The sequence below is a fragment of the Pelobates fuscus genome, chromosome 4 (genome assembly GCF_036172605.1).
Source record: "Pelobates fuscus isolate aPelFus1 chromosome 4, aPelFus1.pri, whole genome shotgun sequence".
NCBI classification, from domain to species: domain Eukaryota; kingdom Metazoa; phylum Chordata; class Amphibia; order Anura; family Pelobatidae; genus Pelobates; species Pelobates fuscus.
The window spans coordinates 77,336,812-77,364,176 of NC_086320.1; the positions used below are offsets into that span (position 1 = coordinate 77,336,812).

At 36.6% G+C, this 27,365-nt stretch overlaps 1 protein-coding gene across 1 annotated transcript in view; it reads right to left on the reverse strand.

The window, feature by feature from the left end:
- Window positions 1-1,037: 1,037 nt before the first annotated feature.
- The window catches only part of PI15 (peptidase inhibitor 15), a 29,374-nt gene continuing 3,046 nt past the window's right edge, over window positions 1,038-27,365 (reverse strand). Inside the window, exons 3-6 of the mRNA XM_063450374.1 lie at window positions 3,798-3,916; window positions 3,122-3,254; window positions 2,010-2,125; window positions 1,038-1,255 (exon numbers count right to left, since the gene is read on the reverse strand). Of these exons, the coding sequence (XP_063306444.1) occupies window positions 1,120-1,255; window positions 2,010-2,125; window positions 3,122-3,254; window positions 3,798-3,916 (504 nt within the window). The 3' untranslated portion in view covers window positions 1,038-1,119. The remainder of the gene's footprint in view (window positions 1,256-2,009; window positions 2,126-3,121; window positions 3,255-3,797; window positions 3,917-27,365) is intronic.

Genomic DNA, 27,365 nt, shown 5'->3' on the forward strand with positions numbered 1-27,365 from the left:
TCCCAATTTTCTATATCCCTCTGCATTCAATACATCAGCTCTTTTGGTATTTACATAGGTTTGGGGAAACCTACAGCATATTCCAAAAATACATGATCCATAAGTACAGTCACCCCACAAAACGTGTTGGGGAATAGCTATGTGGGTTGGATTTTGACGGGTATCGCCTAACAATATATATCCACCTACCACAAATATTCATAGATTGTAAGCTTATTTGAGCAGGGTCTTCTTCACCTCTACATATCCCCTTTCTATAATTGCAAACTGCTGCAGAATATGTTGGCAGTATATAAATGCTAAAATAATGAAAAATACTTTGTTCTGTGACTTACCCCAGCTTTCACACTAACTAATGCATTTCTGTAATTCATTATATTATTTTTTTGCCAAGGAACAAAACGTTATAAAGACTACAAAGGCAGACCTATGTCTCAGGAAATTTAACTGAACACATTTCAAATGGATTTATAGAAGTTCTTAGGGGCCCAAAGTTTAATTTAAAATCAAGTGACTTTTCAAACTCACAGATAATATACATGATCCACATAAACAAATTAGAAAAATAGCTGAGTTGGAATTTTGTTTTTCCATTTCCTTAATTTTGGCCCAAAATATGCAAATCCCTTGCCTTGCTTTGTTAAGACTATGTTAGTGAGTCTTTTAATGCATATGTGCACGTGCTTTTTCATTTTCAATAAAAAAAACTGGAAAACAGATGAAAATGTATATGTTGCATATAAAATGTAATCAGGTGGACATTTTATGATGTGTGTGATATCCTGTAGAACAATGTGGAGGAAACAATAAAAGTATGTATTTTATATAATAACTAACTATATCATTCAGTAGAATAGCTGGTTGTTGGCTTCCACCAAACCTGTTTCACTGTTACAGGCAGGAAGCTTGGAATAATATACCTCTGATACTTGTGCAATATATATTACATTGCCTGACTATATTAAAGAAGATTTTGGTCTTTACACAGCAACAGTTGTATGCCTAGATCATCAGTGCCTAACCTTGACAGCCTAAATGTTCATGAAATATATTTCTTATGATACTCTTTTAGACAAACAACTTAATTGCCAAGGTTGGCTATCACTGGTCCAGATCCATTCATTTAAACCAATATAAATAATTAGATGTTACTCCTGGAAAACACTGGTTGTCTGTACAAGAGCCTCCATAGCTTGGTGGACATGCAGAGCATGGTACACCGACTTTATATGGCGCCTCTCCGATCCAGTTTCCCCTAAAACATAAGATATAGAAGGTTATTTTTTGTTCCTGGATTTAAATCTAGCAATTAAAAGTACCATAATGTACAATAACATACATCAGGGAGCGTACTTGATGTAGTGGCTGGTCCATAGGGAGAAGTGTGGTGGTGGCGCCCTAGTTTTTCTTACAATAAAAAATGTAAATCTATTTTCATGACAAGGACTAATGATAATTGTTGTGTCCGTCATAAGTAATTCTGCAATTTCCTCTTTCCCTGTTATTGATACTGTTGAAAGGTGGAACAACTATGTATGTCAGGATTTTGTAATTTAGTTGTGTAAACACATCTCATTCACTGGATATGGATCCCTCAAGCTTGCTTATTCTACTCTAACAGGATTTATGACATCACCCATTTGCTTTGCATTGGGACATCAGATTATGGACACCCAAAAAAGACAGGCCTGAGTATTGCCATGTATTCTGAGGATCTCATTACATAACCATATCAGGGGTTGGAGGTGAAACACTTTATAATGGATGTTTTAATAACCTCTAATTGTGTCATAGGTTGAGTACGTGAGATTAAACTAGCATTGCCCAATAAGTCAGTAAGCAAAGTTAATTGCAATGAGTAGAGTTTAGTGCCCTTCCAACTTTAAACATTACCAGCTGCCATAGGGGCTTTGACTGTCCTTTTAAGAATTATTCAAATAATTTTTAACGACAACTACCTGACTGATAATAAATAAGACTTTATACAAAAAGAAAAAGAAATAACTTACTTTGGTGCGTAATTGCACACTAAATATACAGCTCTTCTCCAAACTGCTCCCCAGACATTCATGTTATGGCATGTGTGAATTGCACATCCTATTCTGTTAGTTGTGGCCCAAACCATCTAAAAATAAAAGTCATACACTTTAGATTGCTTTTTTTCCCATAAGCTATGCAATTTACTTATATAAAATCAACTGTCTCATTCCAGCAATAAAACAAGCAAATGTCACATTACATTGAGGTAAGAAAATCAGATGCTCTGATAAGAATCGATGTGGCTGTTTTATCTCAGCTGGAGTGTGGGGTGTCTCATATATTTTAGTTTTTTCAAGTGTGCACTGCTGGACCAGACTTGCAGGAAAATAATATAACTTGTAAATTTGTTTGGCTAACAGACCTACTGATAAAAGGTGTAAAAAGAATAATATTATGGTGAAATGAAAGGGGTAATTGTGGTCTTTGGTACTATGCAGGGGTGATAAATGATACAAAGATGGAAAGTTTGGCAACATTACACACACAAAAACATATTGGGAAAATAACTTTATTTACAGCATAAACAGAAGACATTTTTTACACCTGATGTTTGACTTTAAAGAAACGCTATGGACAACATAACAACATCATTGAAATCAAGTTGTTATGGTGCCAGGAGGTCCTTCATTTAGTGGTTGAACCATTCATGAACAGTTTAATCTCAGTTTTCTCTCTCTCCTGTCCACATTCACTTATGCATTTTTAGAAATTCTTCTGAAGGACACATTAGACTGATTTGGCATGGGCACCACTGATAGGCTTACAGCAGTCAGCTGATGTTGTAACCCAGTCAGTAATTCCCCATTCATAAAAAAGGCCTTCAAATCTGAAGAATTTCGGTAAGTGAAAGGACAAGGGTAGAGCTATCCAGCACTGTAGCACTAACTTCATGAACGGGTTAACACTTAATGGTAAGGAAGCACTCTGGACCTCCTGGCACTAAGCCAACTACATTTTGATTAAGTTGTTATGGTACCTGGAGCGTTCCTTTAAGGAAGCTGCAGAAAGAAAATCTAATAGAAAATGGAAATTGATATGAATGTTCGCAAAGTATAATTAAAACAGAAAATAGACAAATAACCTGTGTATAATGTGTGCACATGGGTCCGTAGCATCTCAGTGGGCATCTTGGATTGCAGTCTTGAGGGTACGGGAAAGCATAGTCTTTTACTTCGTCATACCATGGTTTCACCAGCTGAAGTATTGATTGATATCTGTAAAGAGAAAAATGTAAGAGGCCTCTTTACTTCTTCCAATTTGTTTTATCTTTTATGTGTATTTTATTTATTTGTTTCTTTCCTAATTTTCTTTCTTAGTAGCATAAGACCCAAAAGCAACATTTGTTTTACAAAAGAGACTTTCCACCAGCATGCAGTTTGATATGCATTATTAAAACCCCTGAAACAATAAGAACACTTTTTTTTATTAATATTGAATAGATGATGCATAATATATATGTTTGTAGGAAAAGATTTAAAAGACAACACAATATACAAAAGCTGTAGAATGCAGTTTGTTATATTATTATTTGTTTCTTCCTGGAAATGATTATGTATAGAATAACAGCAGTCTCCCTCATCATTCAACACATTGCGCTCACAAAAAATACATAGTGTTTATAATAATATGATTATTAGTAAATCTATTGGCAGTTTGATGTACATTCTGTCCTTAATGTTTGAGCCAGTGATATATTAATAGATTTAAGGTAGGTGTAATTGAACTGATGAATAGTAAAATCAATTTTAATGTTATACCTTCCAGTTCTGACAGAGAGGTTTTGACCAAGGAACCTTAATAAGTAGGATGGACCATGATCCCAAATACAGGCAGCGGCCCAGGCTTCAGCAGACTTTGCCAAATTGTCATCCCAGACCTGCAATGAAGGTGAGAACACAGAGAGGTGAGATTGGTAGATAGATAAATACCTCTTCTTTTCAACATATGAAAAAAGGTGCAGTAATATGTAGGAAATTGGCATTCCGTGAAATCTTTGTTTGTCACATATCAGTTTTCATAACAATCGAATCAAATATCTTGCAGTTAACTTATGTTTATTCAAACATAACAATCCATCTGGTAATAACAAATGTCTTTAACATTCTTTGTCCAATACAGAGAGCAATTTTCTAGATGTTATCCATTTTTGATGTTAAAGGTATTGGCCACGAATTCTAAACTACAATTAGTTTTATGGGTTTAAAATTCAGTTACAGAGGGGAGTATACATAAGATTGCCTTACTTTAAAATAAGTGGCTATCTTAGAAAAAGGGGAGTTACTTAGCATCATTTGAAATCTATGATTAAATTCATACGTTATATTTGGCGGCAAGATATGTGGGACAAAGAACTTCTATATACATGATGTAATGAATAATTGCCTGTAGAAATGTGAGTCTTCAAAGGAATTCAGGCTTTCAAGGCTAGGTCAAAGGTTACTATAAACAAGCCCTTCAACATCACTCTTAAAGTGAACCAGATGTGGTCTCCATTCCTATACAATGAAAGTCTGTAATACTCTATAGGCCAAGGTATGGCTTCTCAATTTCAGTGTTCTTGAAGCAATCCGAATAAAACTTATAATATTTATATCAACACATTAAATACATTTAAAGTACATAATAATATTTTTCAAGCCCCTCTTTGATGCTTTATGTAAATATAATGCATCATAATAACTTATACCAATTATTTATGGGATTTTAATTTTGTTTTCTGATATTGATCTAAGTATCAGTTTACAAGGAAAGGCCTTTTAACACAGCCATTTCCAGTTGTCTGTATTGCTTTTTACACTCCAAGAGGGAGAAGCAAGCCATTTTAACCCTTTCATTTCTGAACTCCTAAGAACAACCTTCTTGTTACAATTACTTTTACATTTTTCACTAATTCATTAATTTACCTTGGGCATTGATTTTACCTAACATTAATAATAACGGTATCATAGTTATTATGCTGTGTAATTGTATACAGTTTATATTAACCAGAAAACACAATCGGTTTGATTTAGTCCATGAAATATTGTCCTCTCCAATCGAATCCACAAGCACAGTCTCTTTGAAAGTCCATAATGTCCTTTGAAAGTCCAAACAATTTGTCCTTTTATTTAAAATCATACAGGTTTTTGTCCATGTAAAACAGTATTGGTTCTGTAATGAAAAACAGATGGCAGTTTACTATTCTTATACATTAGTAAATTTCTTATACATTAGTAAATTTCTTATACCTTAGTACATTTCTTTTACATTGATCACTAGACACAAGAATTGATTTATTACACTTTGTACCAATGTTTGCTTTTTAAACCTGTAACACAGTTTGTTCTAATTTTTATTCTTAGACTAACATAAGGACCATAAGGACCTTCCCAACTTGTTTTTCATAGACCTGGTGTTTTAAATGATTTTTACCTTTGCCTTGTAACCTTGCTTAAACATATCTGCATTATTCCCCTGTGTTACTTCTTTATATGTATTTAATTTATTTTTACATATATAGCGCCATCAGATGCCGTAGCGCTGTACAACTTTAACACATAGTTTACCATAAGGGACGACATTTGAAGTAGCAAACTTCAATTCTAACAATAGATGTTCCTGTAATACTTTTAACTATTCAGCATGTTCTGCTGTAACTTGGAACAAAAGGTTTATTAGGGAAAGTGATTACATAGTTCTACATGTCACTAACTCATGAGGTGACACTGGAGTTTGGATTTGCAGGAATAGACATTAATACTCCTGGTAAATATGTTAACCAATTACTCTTATCTTAAAGCATTTTTATTTCTATTTTATTTTATTCATTTTAATTTAGAAATTAATTTATATAGAGTACCATGTGCTTTTTGCCAAAGGAACTCTCTGCAATTTTGGTTTCTTGTATTTAGGTCTTGGATTAATTGAACACATATGAGACACTTCTGCAATATATTTATACACTTTTTGTTTTAAATTAGGATGATACAATTTATTTTGCAGGACCTTAAATAGTTGTCCTGTACCCAAATGCCCTGTGTACGATGATTGAATACAATCAGCTCTTGTAATAAGCCACTAGGTACAAATGTTTGTGTTTCATTGTGTTTAACCCTGTACATGCCAGTTTCAGTATCTAGATCCATTCTTTCTATACTGAAAGCTACATCCTTCCATTCTCTATCTGATCTTATAGGGTATTTGTTATTTGTCTTTTTACTAACAGTTGCACTCATTAGATTTTCCAAGTATTACAACTCCTCAGACAAAGTTTCCTTTGATTCCTGATCTACAAGTCTGTTTCACAACAACAAGTTAAACCTTTATTTTCTGCTTAATTAAACAGTTCTGCCAGAATACCTGCATGTTTTAAAGCTTTATCCTGAGAATCTACCATTCCTCTTTTCTCCATATTGGGAGGTGAAGTGTTAAAGCTTTAACTACATAACTGCTGTCACTGATTACATTCACTGGGTCATATATTGTTATTTCTAGAACTTTCTTTACAGACTCTAACTCCGCTTTCTGAGCAGACATATGGCCTGGCAGTCTATCTTTGCAATTTTTTGTTTAATCGTCATATATGGCATAACCTGTGTGATGTGATCCATCAACATAAAATCTCGTCACTCCACATACAAACTAGAAATCCCTTGTATTATTTGCTTCTCAAAAGGAGATCTGGATTATATTTCCATTTCCTTCTGACATCAAATCAGGAATAACATAGCTTTTACTGGTTTCTACCCTGGGTGGTTTATTTTGTAACTGGCTATACACTCCTAACTCAGAACAATTTTGTAACAGTTTTAGATATTTGGGGGGTTTGTAAATTTATCTGTCCAAATCCTGCCATTTGTTGTGTTGCTTCTAAAGCCCATCATACAGCCATGAGCTGTTTTACACAGGAAAACATTAATCTTTCCACTGGATACATAATTTTAGCAAAATATCCCAGTATTCGTAAAGATTCATGCTACCTTTGCATTAAACTGCTATTAATGAAGAGACACCTGCGTAACATTGAACAATATATGGTACTGTTTCAATGGGAGCAGCTAGCACAGGCGCTTGTGTGAGAGCATCTTTTAACAGATTTAACTCTTTTCAAATTCCCCTGTCCAGATGATCTTATCTTTTATATTTTAGCATATTGCATAAGGGTTTTGCTATCCCTGTCATATCATATATAAATTCTCTGCTAACATTTATCAAGCTTAAACATTTCTGTAGATGATACACTGTCATTGGCCTTGGCAATTGCTGCAATGCTTTAACCCTTGCTGTACATGGCGTTTTACATTCTGGATCTATATTAACTCCTAGGAAAGTAAATCTTTCCTTCAAGATCTGCACTTTGAATGTGTTCAGTTTTAACCCATTATGTGCCAGTGTTTGACAATTATCACACAGTATCTGCTCACGCTCTTCCCTTGTTACTGTTTGAACTTAACAGATCATCAATATATTGCAAAATCTTATTCCCATACCCCAGGGGTTCCAATACTTGAGCCATTGCTTTATGAAAGTAAGCTGGTGAGGCGTGGAAGCCCTGTAGCAACACCTGGAACAGATATTGATGATTTTTAAAGGTAAAAGCATAGCAATACTAGCTATCTGGATTGAATGGTATAGAAAAGAACACATTGACTATATCCAATACAGAAAGTACTTAACATTAGCATCTATTTGCGCCATGATATCTGATGAGATTTACTTATTCACCACATACGTGTCTACAATTAAACCATAAGTGCCATTGGCTTGATTATTAGCCAAATGGTGACTTACATTTGGAATTACCCACTCTCAACACTCCTTGAGATACCAATGCTTTTATCACCTGATTCACACCTTCTTCTTATTCTTTGGGATCTTATATTGTTTAACTGCAGGGGGTCTAGAACTACAATTACAACTTGCAAATTCACTATCCCACACTCTTGTTTAGACTTAGAGCACACTGTGGGGTATTTAGTTTTAAGATATGGTATAACCTCATCATCTTGTTGTATAGAAGGTGACACTTCACTCTGTTTTACAGTTATATCATGACTAAACTATCTTAAATTATTAGGTTTAACCACTCAACCTGTTTTGCTCTCACCTAAAGCTTGCCATAAAACCAAATTTAATAAATCCACATACAACTTTTTTTTCATTGATAACATCCATTCCCATAATAATAGTACAGTGGGAGGAGAGGTGCAACTATAAATCACCAAAAGATTTTTCCTCCTTCAATCTCCACTTCATTATCATTGGATAGAATTGCATGTGTTCCATTAAACTTAGAAGGGATTTGTTGATATGCTTAAATTTTTAAAGGCAAGCGTGTTTTATTAGAGTCATTCCTGCTCCTGTTTCTAATAAAACTCTGTTATTTTTCCCTCTAGTCTTCCATAAATATATGGTCGCCCATCTTCACTTCGTTATCAGCAAGATAGATCTGATAATAGCTAGGGGTTTCACATCCCTATTTATTGGTGAGTTTAGGCAGATTTTACTTGTCGATTTGTGACACCTTTCTTTCAATGGCACTTAACATCAGTATACACTCTTCACATGAATTTGATATGTGAGGGGGGGTTGGTTGAAGATGTATGCTCTGTTTTTGCAGCTGCCACTCTCTGTAGATTCTTATGGTCTGGGAAATTCAATTTTCTTTCCCTTTCACTGGGTAAGTTTTTTTTTCTTCATATTTAGGACAATATCTCCTAACATGACCTTATTGGTTGCAATTATAGCATACCATAGAATTACTCTAATAAAACCCTATAATATCTATCTTGGGGTGTGGCCGAATAGTTTTTAGTACCCTGGTAATTTTGTTAATTTTGTGGTCTTTCCTTAAACCTCACTCTAAAATTACCATATTCAATTAATAACCTCATTTCTCCTTCTACCTTCTTCACTAGACACATTTTTAATAGGGGCCAGTCCTGCTGAAGTATCCCTAGACAAAAGTGTGTCTGTGCAACATTGTAGTTATTCCTGTGTTTTTCCTTTTTAACAATTGCAAGGATTTCATAATTTCCATAGCAGCAAAATCTCTTAATCTAGCTCATTTGGTTACCCTGATATTCTAGAGACATATTCACTAACACTCTGCCTGTGTTACTCTTTAGACATAGTAAACTATTTTTTCTTTTTTATCATTAATCAATTCCATGCCTTATTCCTTAAATTAGCACAAACATGTATATCATAATTTTCTCCATTTAAATTAATCAAAAATAGAAAATACTAAACTATTCAAACCAGTTGCACACTGTACAACCATTAGCAATATATTTGGAAACAATTCCTGCAACTAAACTCTGGGCTTTTCACATTCTTTATCCTCCAACACATCAATGAGTTAATTTTTAACCCATTCACTTAATGAGGCTGGCAGCCAGATCAAACGACATCTGGTGGCTACCACATCACTAAATTTTTGTTTATTCATTTCACCTTCAAAAACCCTCATATTGTAAAAAGGTCCTCTCTGCTCATCATATTTAGACACATTTTTAATCAATCTGGCTAATCTGAGAGTATCCATCTGACCCTTTTCCTTGCACAATTTCCCAATTTTTCTATATCTTTTCTTCTCTTCTGCCCTTTTCACACAACTTCTACTTTAATCCAAATCTTTCAGATTTTTCCACAAAATATCTGTAACATTCCCCAGACTAACAATTTTTGCAAATTGTCAAAATTAGTAACAAAGTCTAATCTTGGACATGTAAGAAATTGTTTAAGGGTTCTGTCTAACAGATCAGTCTGATTCTTAAGCATTTCTTTCATTATATTAAAATCTTAATTTCCTTGACATTACTTAATCCTTTCAACAACTGCCGAGAGTCTGAGTTTTTGTTTCAACTAATGTTGCATCCAATGCACTCTCAAAAGAGAGCCATGGGGGGCGATTTCCTTCGTTTAACACTTTTAAAGAGATTTACAGTTTAACTAGGGGCTAGGTAAATTACTAGACCTTGCAACAACACATATATTTTTCAATTGTTTTTAACAACACATTTCTTTTTTTTTGTTTCGATGTATTACAAACATAACAATTACTGGTCTTTTTAAGTTGACACCATTCCTTTATAGAATCATTAGTTTCCAGAAAGCCTTTTGCCAGTAATGCCACTTTTTCTTTCCCTTTTAACCACATTGCTTTGCTCATTACCAGTTAATCTGTCTAACCATTTCAATACACAATAGCGTTTTCAGGATTAACTCTTTTACAGACAGATCCTGTTACATTTGACAGCAGTCTTTTGCTGCCAATCCATAATTAACTAAACAGTTAATACAATTTGTTTCAATATACATATGAGCAACTTCTACAGACATGTTAAAGACACATACCCTTGAAGTATTTGATTTCCACAGGTGTGCGCATCATCTGATGGAAGAATACTTTTTGGAATATGTAGTTATTTCTTGAGAATCCTCCGAAATGCCATCTTCGATCTGCAATTCGTCATAACATTTATTTCTTCATAAATAAAGTATGGATAAAAGGATCCAGATTGTCATCTCAATTATTATCGTCAAAATTATAATATATTATCAATATATTATCGTCATATTCTTCCGTCAGTACTGAGCATTTCCACGTTCGAACGATTTCCCCTGCGCAACTCTATTTTCGCATAGTAAAACTGAATGTTTAAATAAAGGATTTTTGGGATGCCATCCTGCTGTATCAGTCAATTGTGTTTCTCCTGTTTCAAGCCGGGTACTAAAGCTTTTTTCTTCAGGGAACAATTTCAACTTTTCTTCAGTGAGTTTCTTGTCTTCTTATTGTAATCTTCTTGTAGCTTGTAGCAGTCATAATTCAGGCTTAATTCAAAAGTTTGCTGTTGTTGGTGCCCGCATTCTCCACCATTAAATGTAGGAAATTGGCATTCCGTGAAATCTTTGTTTGTCACATATCAGTTTTCATAACAATCGAATCAAATATCTTGCAGTTAACTTATGTTTATTCAAACATAACAATCCATCTGGTAATAACAAATGTCTTTAACATTCTTTGTCCAATACAGAGAGCAATTTTCTAGATGTTATCCATTTTTGATGTTAAAGGTATTGGCCACGAATTCTAAACTACAATTAGTTTTATGGGTTTAAAATTCAGTTACAGAGGGGAGTATACATAAGATTGCCTTACTTTAAAATAAGTGGCTATCTTAGAAAAAGGGGAGTTACTTAGCATCATTTGAAATCTATGATTAAATTCATACGTTATATTTGGCGGCAAGATATGTGGGACAAAGAACTTCTATATACATGATGTAATGAATAATTGCCTGTAGAAATGTGAGTCTTCAAAGGAATTCAGGCTTTCAAGGCTAGGTCAAAGGTTACTATAAACAAGCCCTTCAACATCACTCTTAAAGTGAACCAGATGTGGTCTCCATTCCTATACAATGAAAGTCTGTAATACTCTATAGGCCAAGGTATGGCTTCTCAATTTCAGTGTTCTTGAAGCAATCCGAATAAAACTTATAATATTTATATCAACACATTAAATACATTTAAAGTACATAATAATATTTTTCATAATACAGTCATATTCAATTAAATAAGGTTTTTTTGCTTTCTTTATGAAAGTTGTTTGCAAAATATTATATTTTTAGTCAAACATTATACTTGTCTCTTATTTTTACATTCCATAATAGTGAGCAAAAAATGCACTTTGAATTAAAAAAACGAAAATTCCGAAACTAAATCAATTACTGTTAGGTGTTTTTATTATTTGATTATTACACATTTATACCCATTACCGTGCACAAATTAGATTTAAAAAAATAAATAAATAAAATAAATATTTCAAAGATAAACCATAACTACCTGATTTTATATGTATTTTGGTTTTAACATAAAGCACATTTTTGTTTTTGGTAACATTTTTTAAATTTTACATTTTCAAATGTTGTCTATTTATAGGTGGGGCCTCTTTTTTGGTCAATACCATCAGCTTTTCTCATGTAGTGAAGCACCCGTTATCTTGAAAAACCTCTCACCTATGTAGGATGCAAACTATGAACATTTCTAGGCAAGGGTCAAAAGAACAGTGGAAATATGTATACCACCATTGCATGGATGGAATATGTATATTGGTTAAGGTCATTTCTTCATTCTCCATAAACTTGTAATTTGTATGTGTCTTGCCGAAAAATGGCAAAAGTAAACTTAAAGGGACACTCTGGGCACCAAAGCAACTTTTTAGATTTGAGCATACAAAAAACACAAAACATTAATGAAGCTAAAACTTCAAATGCATTATAGTTTTTGCACACAAAAATAACGTTTTGTAGAATGCTGCACCATAAATGTGCCTCCTTAGCCACGCCTCCTCATGCCAGAAAGACTTCCTGTATGCAAATGTATGCACACAGCTCAGCCTCAACAGCACTGAATAAACGGTTTTAAATTCACAACCTGGCTGCTGACAGTCAGAAAAAGTAAAAACATCCTTAATACATGGTTGGCCAAAATTTAGTAGGCTTTTTTTTATTTTTTATTAATTAACCATTTTCAATTACGTACAATGAATGCTTAACGTATGGAGATTTGTTTGACTGGGTACGGAAGATGTCATCTTTTAAATAAGCTCCACTTGCGCCTCGCAAAGTTGGGCTCTTTCGATTGCATTGTTCATAACATTAGTTAATGTTTGAGGCTCTAGCGCTTGGATTTCTGCACGGATATTCTCCTCGAACTGCTCAAGTGTATGCGGGTTATTCACGTACACCCATTCTTTCGGATATCCCCACAGGAAGTAATCGAGAGCTGAAAGGTTGGGTGAATGTGGTGGTCAATTAATCTGGGAATTTTTTAAAATTACACGCTCACCGAACAGTTGTCTCAGGAGGTCCGTTGTGTTATATCATGGATATGAAATAACATTAATGTATTGAAACCAAGCATCACAAGTGCTGTAGAAATGGAGGATGTAGTAATGAATAAATAATGAATCTATAAATTTAAAACCACTGTTTTTTCCAGCGAACATTCCTATTCTTTTACAAAAATTGCTACTACTGTGAATTTGAAGTTAAACAGTGGTTAGTATAACAAAATGAGACTGGATAAATAAATAGCCTCAAAATAAAGCACAAACACCCATAGAGTGATTTGAAAGGTATCCCGTTTATCAAGAATTCGGAAGATGCAGGCTTATACCCAACTCTTTATTTTCCTGTTTTTGAAGCTAGATATAGTGGTTTTCAAAAATATTTTAAGAAGGGTCCAAAAGAAACTGCCAGTCTGCCAGGATACCCATTGTTTATGTAGCAACGTTCCATGCTTCTTTCATGCACAGCTAGAATTCTAAATACATTTATATTGTAGACATTATGATAAAAGAAAGGGATTAGGTCTTTTTAATAGACTGTATTTCTCTTGTGTCCGGGATGATCTCAGTTTACATGTGTTTTGAGCCATACATCAATTGAAGCTAATGACCCAAACCACCATGCCAGATTCTGACCATGAGTAAAATAATGTAATATATTGGAATTGTAGGGCTTCCAGATTTACCATGTTTCCTGGACACATATAAATGCATAGGAGAACTCCTCCTCCAGCCCATACGGTCAGTAAGTGAGAGAGAGTGTGTGCTGTGTGTGTAACTGTGATTGTGTCTGTCTGCCTGTGACTTTGAGTGACTGTCTGTGACTGTGTGTGTGTGACTGTCTGTCTGTAGCTGTCTGTCTGTGACTGCGTGTACAACTGTCTGCCTGTAACTGTGTGTGTGTGTAAGACTGTCTGCCTGTGACTGTGTGTGTGTGTGGGACTGTCTGCCTGTGACTGTGTGTGTGTGTGTGACTGCCTACTTGTGACTGTCTGCCTGTGACATTGTGTGTGACTGTCTGCCTGAACTGTGGGTGTGACTGCCTGTGACTGTCTGCCTGTGACTGTGTGTGACTGTCTGTATGTCACTGAGTGTGTGTGACTATCTGCCTGTGACTGTGTGATTCTGTTTTTAACTGTTACAGTCTGCCTGTAATTGTGCATGTGATTGCCTGTAGCTGTGTGTGTGACCGTCTGTCTGTAACTGTGTGTGTCTGTGTGTGAGCAACTATGTGTGTGAGACTGTGTGCATGTGGCTGTATTTGACAGTATGTGCATTTTTTCCTCATTCCATTTTAAACATGCATTCCTTTGATTCTGTGTTTGCTGTATACATCAGCTTTGAAACACAACTTAGGAAAAGATGCAAAGCCAGTAAACCACTCATGGACTGCTGTTTCATTGTTAATGCAAATCATCAGCATGAGGTTGGTTACTGGCTAGCTTTGAAGCTTTGAGGTTTTGGTTATTGCTTCGCAAGTACCTCCAAGCCTCAAAGCTAGCCAGTTACCAACTTCATGCTGATGATTTTCATTAACAATGAAACAGATTCCATGAGTGGTTCACTGGCTTTGCATCGTTTGCTAAGTTGTGTTTCAAAGCTGTTGTATACAGCAAACACAGACTAAAAGGAATCCATGTTTTAAATGGAATGAGGCAAAAATGTGATTCTTTGTTGAACTAATTTGCATATGCCCACCCAGATTCCTTTGCGGTAGTAACATCACTGCAAATTTGTGATTTCTGTGGGAAAAGCAAGTCTTATGCCTTGACTGGTGTGCAATTTTTTTTTGTTTAACATTGTATTAACTCCATCCATCCATCCATCCAACCATACAAAGTAGAGCACTCTTCGGTTTTCCTTGTGTATTCAAAAATCATCACAATCTATACAAATATAAGTGTATTCTATTTTTGAATACACTTGGAAAACCGAGAGAGTGCTCCTGTCTTTGTTTGTATGCTCTGCTGGGAAGCAACCGGGTATAGTTTTACTTCTATATATTTTTTGGGTTAAGTGCCAGAGCCTGTATATATAATTAATTGGTGTACAAATGGTGTAGATTCTCTGTTATAGCACTAGTGAGCTATAACCTTGATAGGACCTGAAAGGAGAATACATAAAAAGTTAGTTTGACCATTTTCTCACATATGCTGTTTTCAAAGAATCAATGTCTTATGTCCAAGAACCCAGGAACAAACTATTTATATTCTGAGGCATAGCACAATAAATGGAGAAATACTTGTTTGGGGCTACAGATATAGTTCTTTATTTAATTCACTGGCTTTGTAGATAAGTCAGAGGCTGCCAATTCAGACAGTGGATCTAGAAGTGTTTTGGAAGTAATGTTTTAGAAATATTGCTCTTCGTAAATAAATTGCTTCTTGAAGGGTTAACCCAACCTTATTTTTAGTGAGCATATATTTTAATCAGTAATGCCCTATTCGGCAATGCTGACTTGCACCTGTTCCTTCAGGATTAAAACTAAAACTCATAAAAAGCTTTACACCTTTCTGGAATCCAGCACTGGGCAAAGCTCCCGCACTGGTTTCCACACCTCTTCTGACATGACAGCTTCCTTGTGTGATCCAACCAAATGCTTCTCACAGAGAAGCATATAAGGGGATAGGGGTAAAAAAAAAAAGGGATAGGGAGTTAGGGACGCATTCAATTAGGGAGAGGAGATGAATACTTGCCTTGGTAGCCACTGCCTGAAAGGGTAGAAGCTCTGTATGTCTGTCACCAACTTGCTGATGACAGATGTATTACATAGCTCAGAATTCATATTAGGACTGCCTACGTCACGTGTGCCAGGAGTGTAACTAGCCCCCCAGCCCACAAGTGCAAATATCTCTGGATATGCAGCGTTTCAAGCAGAAACACACATACAGATTTCTACCATGTTTCATGTTTTGTGACCTCTTGTTGGATTCTCCGCACAGATTTTGAACACATCCACAGCGTCCCTTATGAAAAGAAAACCCAGGATATGCAATTAACAGAAACATCATAAAGAATTTGCACAATCGTTCAGTATAATATGTAGTTCTCTAAACGATATATCAGTTCGATTTATAAGGAATACATGAGTGGGTTAAATTCATAGCCTTTCCGTAAAATGAAGACAAGTGTACTTTCTAAAATAAACTTGGCATTCCAAACTTCAACTGAAATGTAAAATATTGTAACCTCAAAGCACTCTTGGCATTGTTTTAGCCAAAACTCACAGGGGGGAGCTGAACTTGTTATACATTAGCATAATTGAAACAATGTATTTAACATTATTCCAAATAGTTACAGTTCCAAATAGCCTGTGACTGTATCCCAGACATATATTGTGCCAAAGTAAGTATAAGAAACTGCTTACCTGCACTTATTGTGGATTTCTGTTTTGGATTCAATTGTGCATTTAACATAGGTATATTAAGCATTTTAACTTAAGAGTGCTTGACCCTAGCCCAATCTTCTAGGGCTTCTATCTTTTTGAAAGTTGCAAAAGACTGGCTTGCATTTGTCAGGTGCAAAAAAAAAATCCTAAAAAAAAAAAAAAAAAAAAGTATAAATAGAAAACACTCCAGCTGTTGTGGGCTGCATCTACCCGGATACTTTGCCAACATTATGACTGTCAGGGCATTATGGGAGATGTAGTCCACAGCATCTGGTGTGCCAAAGGTTACCTGCCCCTGACATAGTCTATAATTTACCTCTCTAACTTCCACTATTTCAAAAATCTGATAATATATATAATTGAGGCTTGATGATTCATTGTGTTTGAATAGGTACATAGTTGTATGACACACGAGCCACTACAATGTACAAAAGATGAGGCTGATCTGCATTCTAAGTTGCAAAATATACTAAAACCGTTGGTGATGAATTATGGTAGGTGCTGCTATAAACAGAACTTTGCAGTAAACAATATGTCACTTATGTTAAAAATTCAGGGACATTATAAAGTTCACATTTTATTTTTCCGTCCTAGGGCTCTATGTTTTACAGTATATAAAAATAAACATAGCTAAGATGCTGGACCCTAAAAATAAATATACTTTCATCTTCTACACACAATAGTGACTATTCATTAGGCACAGTATTTACATTACAAGGCTGTAAACAGTTATGTTTTGCTACGGTCTGCTCAACATCATATTCATTTTATCTGGTTTTCCAAACAAATTGGTACTCGGCCTAAATCAAAGAATACTGTATGCACTTGGGAACTCCCAAGTTATGACTCTACGTTGCAACAGTTTTGCTTAAACTCTGGGAGTACCTGTGCTCCTGCCAGGATTTTTTCTCTAAGCAAAAGAAGAAAGCACACCATGAAAAGTCCAGCTGTCCACAATGTAATTTATATGATTCTTGTTTTATACTGAACATGTATCTACCAATTGGAGTCTTTACCTTGCTTGAACACGGGTTTCCTGGGAGAATCTCCAAAGGCCATAACCATTTGAACAATTTTGAAATCATTGTGTTCATAGGTGCCCTATGACAATGTGGTATCTGGGTCAAAGGGCAACATATTGCCCTCACTATGACCAGTAAAAGACAGTTTTGCAGATATTCCCTCACAGTTACTTAACATATCCATTACTGCTGTTCTATTAATATTGTGATTCGTCAGCTACCCCATGGAGTTTACATTTCCTTTCACTGACCTCTTTTCATTCCGAAATCCTATGTGTCCCGTAATATACATCCCATGCTCCTTCTCATTGTTATCACTCTTTTCATAGCCCCATTTAATATGTAAAATACAATCCCTCCTGTCTCCAGTACAGATCACACAATGTTCCTCCCATTGCACATGCTAGCAATGCATCAAAAAAGACATATTTTCTCAATGTATTTCGCAATAGAATTCCCCCAGTTCAACTCCAGTTCCTTTTCGTCTCAGTCCTGTCTCCCTAAAATCATCTCCCCCCAAGCCATGTTCCCAAAGGCTTTTTTTTACTCTGCCCCATGATTCCCTACCAATGTAATTTTCCCCATGACCCCATAACCACTGTGTCTCTCACTTCGTAACTCTACCACTGCCTCCCTCTACATACCATCTACCACTGTCTCTCTTTTCATACCCTTCCCCCACGCTATCCCCTATGCCTTGTGTCTCTTCCATTGCCATCCTAGTCCTGTGGATCCCCCCATGCTCATCTCTTTGTATGTTTGTACATGATTTACTACAACTCTTTTCCAATAACTTTGTAAATATTGAGTCTGGACCCATGCCATTCTAATTCCATAGATTTTCCTTTTTCCCTCTCATGTGTCTGTACTAATCAGTGTATCCTGGCATCATTGTTTTGGGCTCTTATGTAACAGTACTGTGTTACCGTGATGTGGGGTGGGATATGACGTCAGCCTTCTGCACCTGTAGGAGTTGAGCTACGTACACAATCACATGGTGCAGTGTTTCTTGTCTGCCTCAAATTAAGTCATTAGAAAGGGTGGTTGGAGTCTAGATGCCAGATATTTCAAAGAAAATACAGAAAATGCAAGGGATTTTTAAAAGTTAAAATTGTAGGGGCAAGTTGCTAGCATTATAGCATTATAACCACTGCAATAAACTGTAAAGGTATAAAAGAGCTAATTAGCACAACATATAAAAAACATAATTAATGTTGAAAATACACCATAAAGTACCACATTTCAGGAGTCACGTTTGCTTTTGTTATTACAAAAAAAACAAAAAAGAAAACATTGCACTGATTTCATTTTGTTCTAAAATGGCAAAACAATCCATCCTGCATCCAAATTGCATTTGGATTTTGACCAACATCAACATACTATTATGATTAATAATATATTAACTGTTATTCTTCTACATAGTTTAATTTTCTAAAAATAAGTTAAAATTCTTTCTTGGGGTAATGACTTGCCATGTTTATGCACAATACAAATACTCAGACAGAGCGAGAGACAAACAGGTGGTTAGACAGACAGACAATTAAGCATTAGGTAAACCTGCTCATTTTAAATAGGTCAGGTGTGATCTAGTGAACTTTAACTTGTTGGATTTGTTACTGAGCAAAAAAATGTGTCAGTATTACAGCCCAATGTATGCATGTATGTAAGAATGGCTATGTGGAACACAGTTTAGGCTACCATAATTTATCCATCATTTAAAAAGACTCTGTCATGCATGGCATGAGACGTGTTTTAGGCTGAAAAAAATTCTACCTATACATTGTGCTAGCTGAAATATTAGAAAATCTTGGGGTAATGACTTGCCATGTTTATGCACAATACAAATACTCAGACAGAGCGAGAGACAAACAGGTGGTTAGACAGACAGACAATTAAGCATTAGGTAAACCTGCTCATTTTAAATAGGTCAGGTGTGATCTAGTGAACTTTAACTTGTTGGATTTGTTACTGAGCAAAAAATGTGTCAGTATTACAGCCCAATGTATGCATGTATGTAAGAATGGCTATGTGGAACACAGTTTAGGCTACCATAATTTATCCATCATTTAAAAAGACTCTGTCATGCATGGCATGAGACGTGTTTTAGGCTGAAAAAAATTCTACCTATACATTGTGCTAGCTGAAATATTAGAAAATCTATGGAGTAGAATTCCCCATACTCCATAATTATGTGGACACCCCTAAATAAGTGTTGCGTTCAGGTGTTTCAGCCTCACCCAGCACAAATCCATGAAATCTCTAACTGAAAAGCTCACTGGCACTGTCATAGGATCCCACCTTTCCCACATGCCAATTCGTGACATTTTTTCTCCACTAGATCTGGCCCAGGAAACTGTAAGCGTAAGCGCTAATATTGTTAAACAAAAATTAGGATGATTAATCCAAAAAACAGGAGAAATAGAGTGGGGATAATTGGCCTAACTGTAATTAAAGATGGAAATTCTGTAATAAATGGGCTGCCTCTAAACAATCGACTGGAGTTACACACAGTCAGCTGTATGCCAGAAGAGGAAGTGCTAAGAAGTGCCAAGAGTTAAAAAACATACTTATTGTTTGTTGCATCACCCACTACAGAGTGTCAAACTACATCTGGATGCATCAGCCAAATACTGTGCATCAAGAGCTTCATGAAATGGGTTTAGCAGCTGTACACAAGCCACCCATCAACATGCACCATGTCAGGCATCTCAAAGAGTGGTGTAAAGCACATTGCCACTGGACTGGACACTGGGGCAGTGGAAATATGTTCTCTAAAGTAATGAATCGTTCTTCACAATCCGGCAGTCTGATGGAAAAATCTGGGCGCATTGGTTGCCAGGAGAATGCCACCTGCCAGAAAGCATACAGTTGTCAAGGTACCTTATGTGTTGGCTCAGGCTGTGCCACACTCTGGATACATCATGCAGGTAGAAGGGAACCTTTCCAGAAGTCCCTCTCTTCTTTCCAGCGGTTCTCGCGCAGCTTGCGGTAGCCCACCCATTTTTATGATGCAGCGCGTATGAGCCGACATCATAACGCTAATGACTTCACGGCCCGCTAAAACTTTTGAATTTGACCATTTTGGGGGCGTAGCTACAAATTAAAGGAACACAGTGTACAAGTGGAGTTCAGGACATGTCTCATTGCCCTGTTGTGGTTCTTACAGTCCCAATAGCATGTTATATATTGTATTATTCTCTTGGTTCTGACTTTATCTTGATTGACTGCTCTACCTTCTGTAACCCTTTGACTTTTGTACACTCGCTGTTCTTGATTTCTGGCTCCCCTGACCTCAGTTTGTTCCTGATTACTCTCTGTTCTTATGACGTAAGCCCGGCCATTCTAAGGTCCGGTACACATTAGTATTCTACTACACACTATGTATAGGATCCCTATTATTCCTGATAACAGTAAAGTCTGGAACAGGATAGATAATGATCTGGGGCTGTTTTTCATGGTTTGGGCAAGATTCCTTACTTCCAGCAAATTGCCATATTAATGCTACAGGTTACAAAGACATTTGAGACATCTGGGTGTTTCCAAGTCCAATTTGAGGTAGGACCTTTTCTGTTCCAGCATTACAATGACCCTGTGCACAAAGCTAGGTCCAAGAAGATATGGTTTAACAAGTCTGCTATGAAGGAACTCCAGTAGTCTCCACAGAGGTCTGACGTCAGCCACACAAAACACATTTGGAATGCAAATTGTGACCCAAACCTCTTCTCACACAACATCAGTGCCTGACCTTACAAATGCTCTTTTGGCTGTGTGGACACAAATTCCCAAAGACACAATCCAAGATCATGTGAAAAGCCTTCCCAAAAGAGTGGTAGCTGTTAGACCTGCAAATGAGGTAAACTCCATAGCAATTTTCATTACTTTGAAATGAGAAGTCCAACACGTTAATATAGATATAATGCAGAGTTGTTCACATACTTTTGGCCATAAAGTGTATACTGTAAAAAAAAATAAAAAATTCTCGTGTTCCGTTTTAGGATTATGGTGTAGCCACAGGGAGGTTCTGGTTCTTAGGACAGATGATATAGAATGCCAGGTGAGACACAGATGTCTACTTAACATTGTTGTGGCCACTCTACAGTCAGCCCTAGAACTGGACAGAGAATTTTTTTTTTTCAACTGTAAATATGTTCGTTTTTAGTACATCTGTTACTCTAAACGTTTCCTACCCTATGGGATAACATAGTTTGGTCTCATCCTAACAATTTTTCTCACAGAGCTGTGAGACAGATCATTAGGTATTTTTTTAAATAAATGGTGTCAAAATAGAAAAAAATACATTTATTTAGTTGTCATATTTTGACACATTTTTATTACAAGATCTGATATTAAAACAAAATGTATCTATATGTATATCAGATATACAAGTCTTCCCACTAACATATTTTTGAAAATCAACTTCATTAACGCAATCCATCTTGTTTCCAAATACTAACTATTTAACCACCTCTTGAAAATATCTGACTGTCAATCAACATAGATTCAGAAGCACCAGTTGCACAGATGTTGATACAGCTTTTGTACACTTAGACATTATATAGTCATTAGTATCCAAATAACAAGGATATAGTTCAGTTTAAAGAATGAAACAAAAACATGAATATGAATGAGTGTCTGACCTCTGTAACACAAACATTTTCAACTGTACAGCAGACTAATGTAGAGAGAATGAAGATGGAATATCTACAAGGTTAATCATCAATTAGAGGCACTAGCCATCTGTATTGTACTTGATCTGTTGGGGGTCTGGTATTTCTATAACCTGCTCACCAGCTGTTGTCACTGGAGTTGACACTGTTATTTAATGCATTGTAAAGATGTCAAAAGGAAGCTTTAAAACATTCTAGACAGGTAAGAATGTGGCGACTCATCTCAAGCTGTATTTTAAACTGGGATTTTTTTTTATACAACTGAACACAAACCGTCGTACAAGTCCATGAAACAGAAACCAGTTTGGAAAACATGAATTTTGGTTGCCAAGAAAAACAGTGTATCATAGCAAACAACAGAGGGCAAGACTGGCCGAGTAATTGGTGTACAAATGTCCTCTTACATCGTGAATTAGACTTTCGACAAATTGATAAAGTGAGTTGGGTGGAAGAAGCCAAATACTAATAGGTTTATGTAAGGATCTAAATTTAAAGTGTGACAAAACAGCCAGTCCCAAATTGTTCATAAACAACTTTGGATGCCCAGTATAAACTCAAGCTATATTTTATCTTGTTTTTTATTTTTTATTCTATGTTATAGCTTGTTTAAGTAAATTATACAGATTATTTCACGGGTAAAAAAAATACATTGTTTTTTGTTATCCGTGTTATTTACATTGTTGGAAGGTCAATAGATGTAAGCAAAAGAGATTATGTTAAGTGATATTATTATAATATATATTGAAATACAGTTGTTTGGTGTGATATTATGCAAAACTAAATCAAGAATGGAAAACTAAAATACAGTTAAACTGATTAGGTCCTGAGAGCTAGCAGTGCCGTTTTTGTAATTTACTTTTAGTAATAGATTATCAATTTATTCAGAATAATTTAGAGATTTATTGACTAAACTTTCAATTGATATACATTGCTGTACATATTACCTAATATAGTTGATTTCTAGATGTATGACTCTTTTAGATAAAGTGATGTTCAAATAAGTATTGTAACCATAACAAAATAAAATAGACTAAAATTCTTAGTAGGTTTAATCAATGCTGTCACATACAGTAGCTCAGAGAGGTCATGTGTCTTTAATATTTTGTCTGACAAGTTGTTATTTTGAGAAAACAAGTTGTTTTCTCAAGATAATTTATTTTCTCTAGGTAACAAGTCAGAAAGTATATATTTAAAAAAAAAAAAAAAAAAAAACATGGCCTCTACGGGTTTATGTAGTCACCCTTACTGAACAAATAATATTATGGATTGCAAGTATTAGAAAAATATACCATACCCAATACACCTGGAGATTTGATTTGTTTGGAATTGCAATTCATCTGGATTTGGGCTGTTTAGAGAGTTATTTGAATTCATGAACTCTAATTTGAAATGTAGCTGAAACACTGAACAATCAAAACACACAATTGCCTAGCATGTTAGGTTTGATTTGTGATTCGTGATTCAGAATTTTGCCCATGGCACACAAAAAAAAAGATTATCGATGGGAAAAAAAGATTATTGATGGCTAGTGGAGAGTCCCTTAATGTTGATTTTATTTAATAAGAGATATGTCTGAGAATGACATGCATCAGACATTTTAAAAAGGAGCATGTGATGCCACATTTAGTTTTTGGAGTTACACAATAGAGTTGTGTGTTTTTTCTTCCTGGAGAGAAAAACTGCTGTTAAAAATATGTTTAAAAAAAATATGGAGAGACAGCCTACCACCGACTCCAAATGTTATAGAATGGTGTGACTTCTTACCTGGGTTCCACAGGATTCTGCTCCTCTCCTCTACATGGCCGGAATCTCCATTTTAGGTACTTCAGTTAGCTTTCCTGAGCTAAGACCTGCAGGGGCTAGCTCACTGCCTGAGAGTGTCAGCTATTGACTCTGAGCCAATGAGCTAAGCCCTGCATTGACAAGCTTAATTTAGAGAAATCCGTTTTTCTGTCAGAAAACAGCGGTATTTAACCCCTTAAGGACACATGACATGTGTGACATGTCATGATTCCCTTTTATTCCAGAGATTTGGTCCTTAAGGGGTTAAAGCTTTTCTAAAATGATTTGCCTTTATACATTGAAATGTGAGGTACCAGGGCACTACAGCACACTGTAGTGGTTATAGTGCTTCGAGTGTTCCTCTAATATACACTATACTAATATGTCTTTTCTATAACTTGATCTTCCCAGTATTCACATTTTGCCATAGTGGAAACTGATTCATTATTCTTAATAATGTATGATTTCACAGAGGATTTTAATCTCAGGGTAACGCAAGAACATATATATCTGGAAGTGCTGACAATTCAGATCTGAGTCAATAGCTGCTATTTGCACTAGACAATCTTTTTAATTCAGTGCTTCTCCATTAACAAAATGTTGGGAGAGGTGCGGACGAAATATTGTAATGCTATTCTCCATTTTCTTAATGAAAGTTATAGAGTGAATTTCCGGTCATTATATTATTTGCTATTATCATAAACAAGGAGAGGGCCTAATCTGAGTTTGGTTTTTGTATGCATCAAAGTTTAGTAATGTATTAACTATGTCTAAGTTTGCACATAAAACTGAAATACTATAATGTACCTAGGGTGCACCAGGGCCGCCATCAGGGGGTGACAACCATGAAGGTTGTCACGTGCCTGGCGGCCCTGGGGGGCCTGGTTGCCCGGGCCCCACGTGGAGTGGCGAAACTGCCGCAGGTGCATCTGCACCAGGGCCCATCAGGTGGCCCAAGCATTTAGGTCCACCCGATGAGCCCTATGTCTTCAGGGGCCCGGTCAGCGCTGCGGCCGTGTAATTGCGCGACCGGGCCCCTTTAAAAAAAAATTGCGGCTACACCACAAGTGCTGCTGGGAGGAAGTGGCGGCTGGTCACTTCCTCCCAGCTTACTCTGCGCGGGGGGAGAGGGAGCGCAGAGCAGGGCACAGGAGAGGACAGGACAGAACAGGAGAGGCATCGCTCCCATCATCCCCAGCCACCCTCCTGCAACTTAAAGGTAAGAGGAGGGTGGCTGATAAATGAGGTGTGTGTGTGTGTATATGTATGTCTGTGTCTGCATGTATGTATGCCTGTGTGTGTGTATGCATGTCAGTATGCATGTATGTCAGTATGTATGTGTGTATGTCAGTATGTATATATGTATGTGTGTATGTCTGTGTGTGTGTGTCAGTATGTATGTGTGTATGTATGTATATATCTATCAGTATGTATGTGTGTATGTATGTATGTCAGTATGTCTGTATGTATGCGTGAATGTGTCTATCTGTATGTGTGTGTGTGTGTGTATGTCAGTATGTATATATGTCTGTATGTATGTGTGTGTGTGTATGTCAGTATGTGTGTGTGTGTATATAAGTATATATCTATTTATCAGTATGTATGTCAGTATGCATGTATGTCTGTGTGTATGTATGTCAGTATGTCTGTATGTATATGTGTATGTATATATTTATCTGTGTGTGTGTATGCCTGTATGTATGTATATCAGTATGTATGTGTGTGTACGTATGTATGTCAGTATGAATTTATGTGTATGTATGTATATATGTATGTCTGTTTGTATGTCTGTATGTCAGTTTGTATGTCTGTCTTTATGTATGTATGTGTGTGTGTCAGTATGTGAGCATGTATGTATGTCAGTGTGTGTGTCTGTATGTCAGTATGTGTGTGTATCTGTATCTCCTTATGCATGTGTATGTGTCTATATGTGTGTATGTCTGTTTCAGTATTTGTGTCTGTTAGTATGTGTGTATCTTTCTGTGTCTGTGTCATTTTGTGTCTGTGTGTGTGTATCCCTGTGGGCAGGATTTGGAGGCGGGGCTTGGAGGCAGGCACCCGAGGTCCCAGACCTTGAGCTGTGTTAGGGGCCCCACAATTTCTGATGGCGGCCCTGGCTTACACACACATGCAACACCCACATGCATCATTATTACACATAATAAAACACAAGCAGGCCACACACAAGCAAAACCCTGTTCTAACCCTGTCCCACTTGTGTCCTCTACTGTCACATTTATGGAGACACCAGGAACACAGAGCAAGCATGTCATTAAATATAAGTATTTTCTTTATGCGAGAACACTTCAGTAGGACTCTCCACATGGTCAGCCCATGAGGAGTACTGAACTAACATGCCTATTTCGATGGCATACCATTGGTCATAACAAAACACATGCCCTCTCTGAACCAGAGGCAATGCAGGTACAATAACCACTACAGCTATCTGTAGTGGTTATGATTCCAGAAGTGCCATAGCGCCTTCCCAGAGTAAGTAGTCAAACCGTTCAAGAACAGTTTGACAACCTGCATTCTGCCGGTATAGGGGCTGTAGTGTGGGAAAGGGCCTGTAGTAGGGGATTGGGGCAGTAATGTGTGTGTGTGAGGAGTGCAATGGGTGTGAGGGGTGAAGTGTGTGTGAGAGATGCAATGTGTGTGAGCAGTGAAGTGTGTGTGAGGAGTGTACTGTGTGTGAGCGTTGCAGTGTCTGTGTGTGGGGTGTAGTGTCTGTGTGAGGGGTGCAGTGTGTGTATATGGGTGCAGTGTGTGTGTTTGGGGAGGCACTTTGTGTGTGTAAGGGTATGCGTGGAGGCAGTGTGTGTTTGTATTGGGGCAGTATGTGTATGTGTGAGTGGTTCAGTGTCTGTGTGACGATTGCAGTGTGAGTGGGCAGTGTGTGTGTGTGAAGCATGCTTTGTGAGTGTGTGTATGTGTTAGGGGTGCAGTGTGTTTGTGTAGATGTAGTGTGTGAGTGAGGGTTGCAGTGTGTGTGAGGGAGACATGTGTGTGAGTGGACAGTGTGTGTGTGGGGTGCAGTGTGTGTGTGAGGGTTGCAGTGTGTGTGTTTGAGAGTGGCAGTGTTTGTGTGTATGAGGGTTGAGTTGTGTGTGAAGGGGCACTGTGTGTGTGGTCCAGTAGAGAAGCCCTGGTGGTACCAGTCATGAGAATTAACTCTAGCCTGCAGCTCAGCTAGAGTTCGCACTTGCGAGATCCGGAGCATTGCCATAGTGACCATAATAAGAGATTAAATCACAAGTGTAATAAGGCCAACCTGGACTTGAATGGATAGACCTTTAAATATAGAAATCAATTGCTGTGAAGGGAAAGAGAGTACGTCACTATCATGACTATTATATTTACTATTATGTTTACACTTTATTATTTAACTCTCCTTGAAATTTTCAAGTTCAATTCAGGGGCTAAAACAAGCACTATAGAAGAAAATCCAACATTAGATGAATGTTACAAGAGCTCCGAGTCATTTGGCTTGTTTGCTGTGATATGTTGGGATTGGTTTTGTGGTAGGCAGAATAAAAATCTTCCATACAAATTGAAGTATGATGGGCAACTGCAAGTATCTCACAACATCAAGCTCTCTCAATTTTGTATTATATATTAATGCACTAATGCAATGT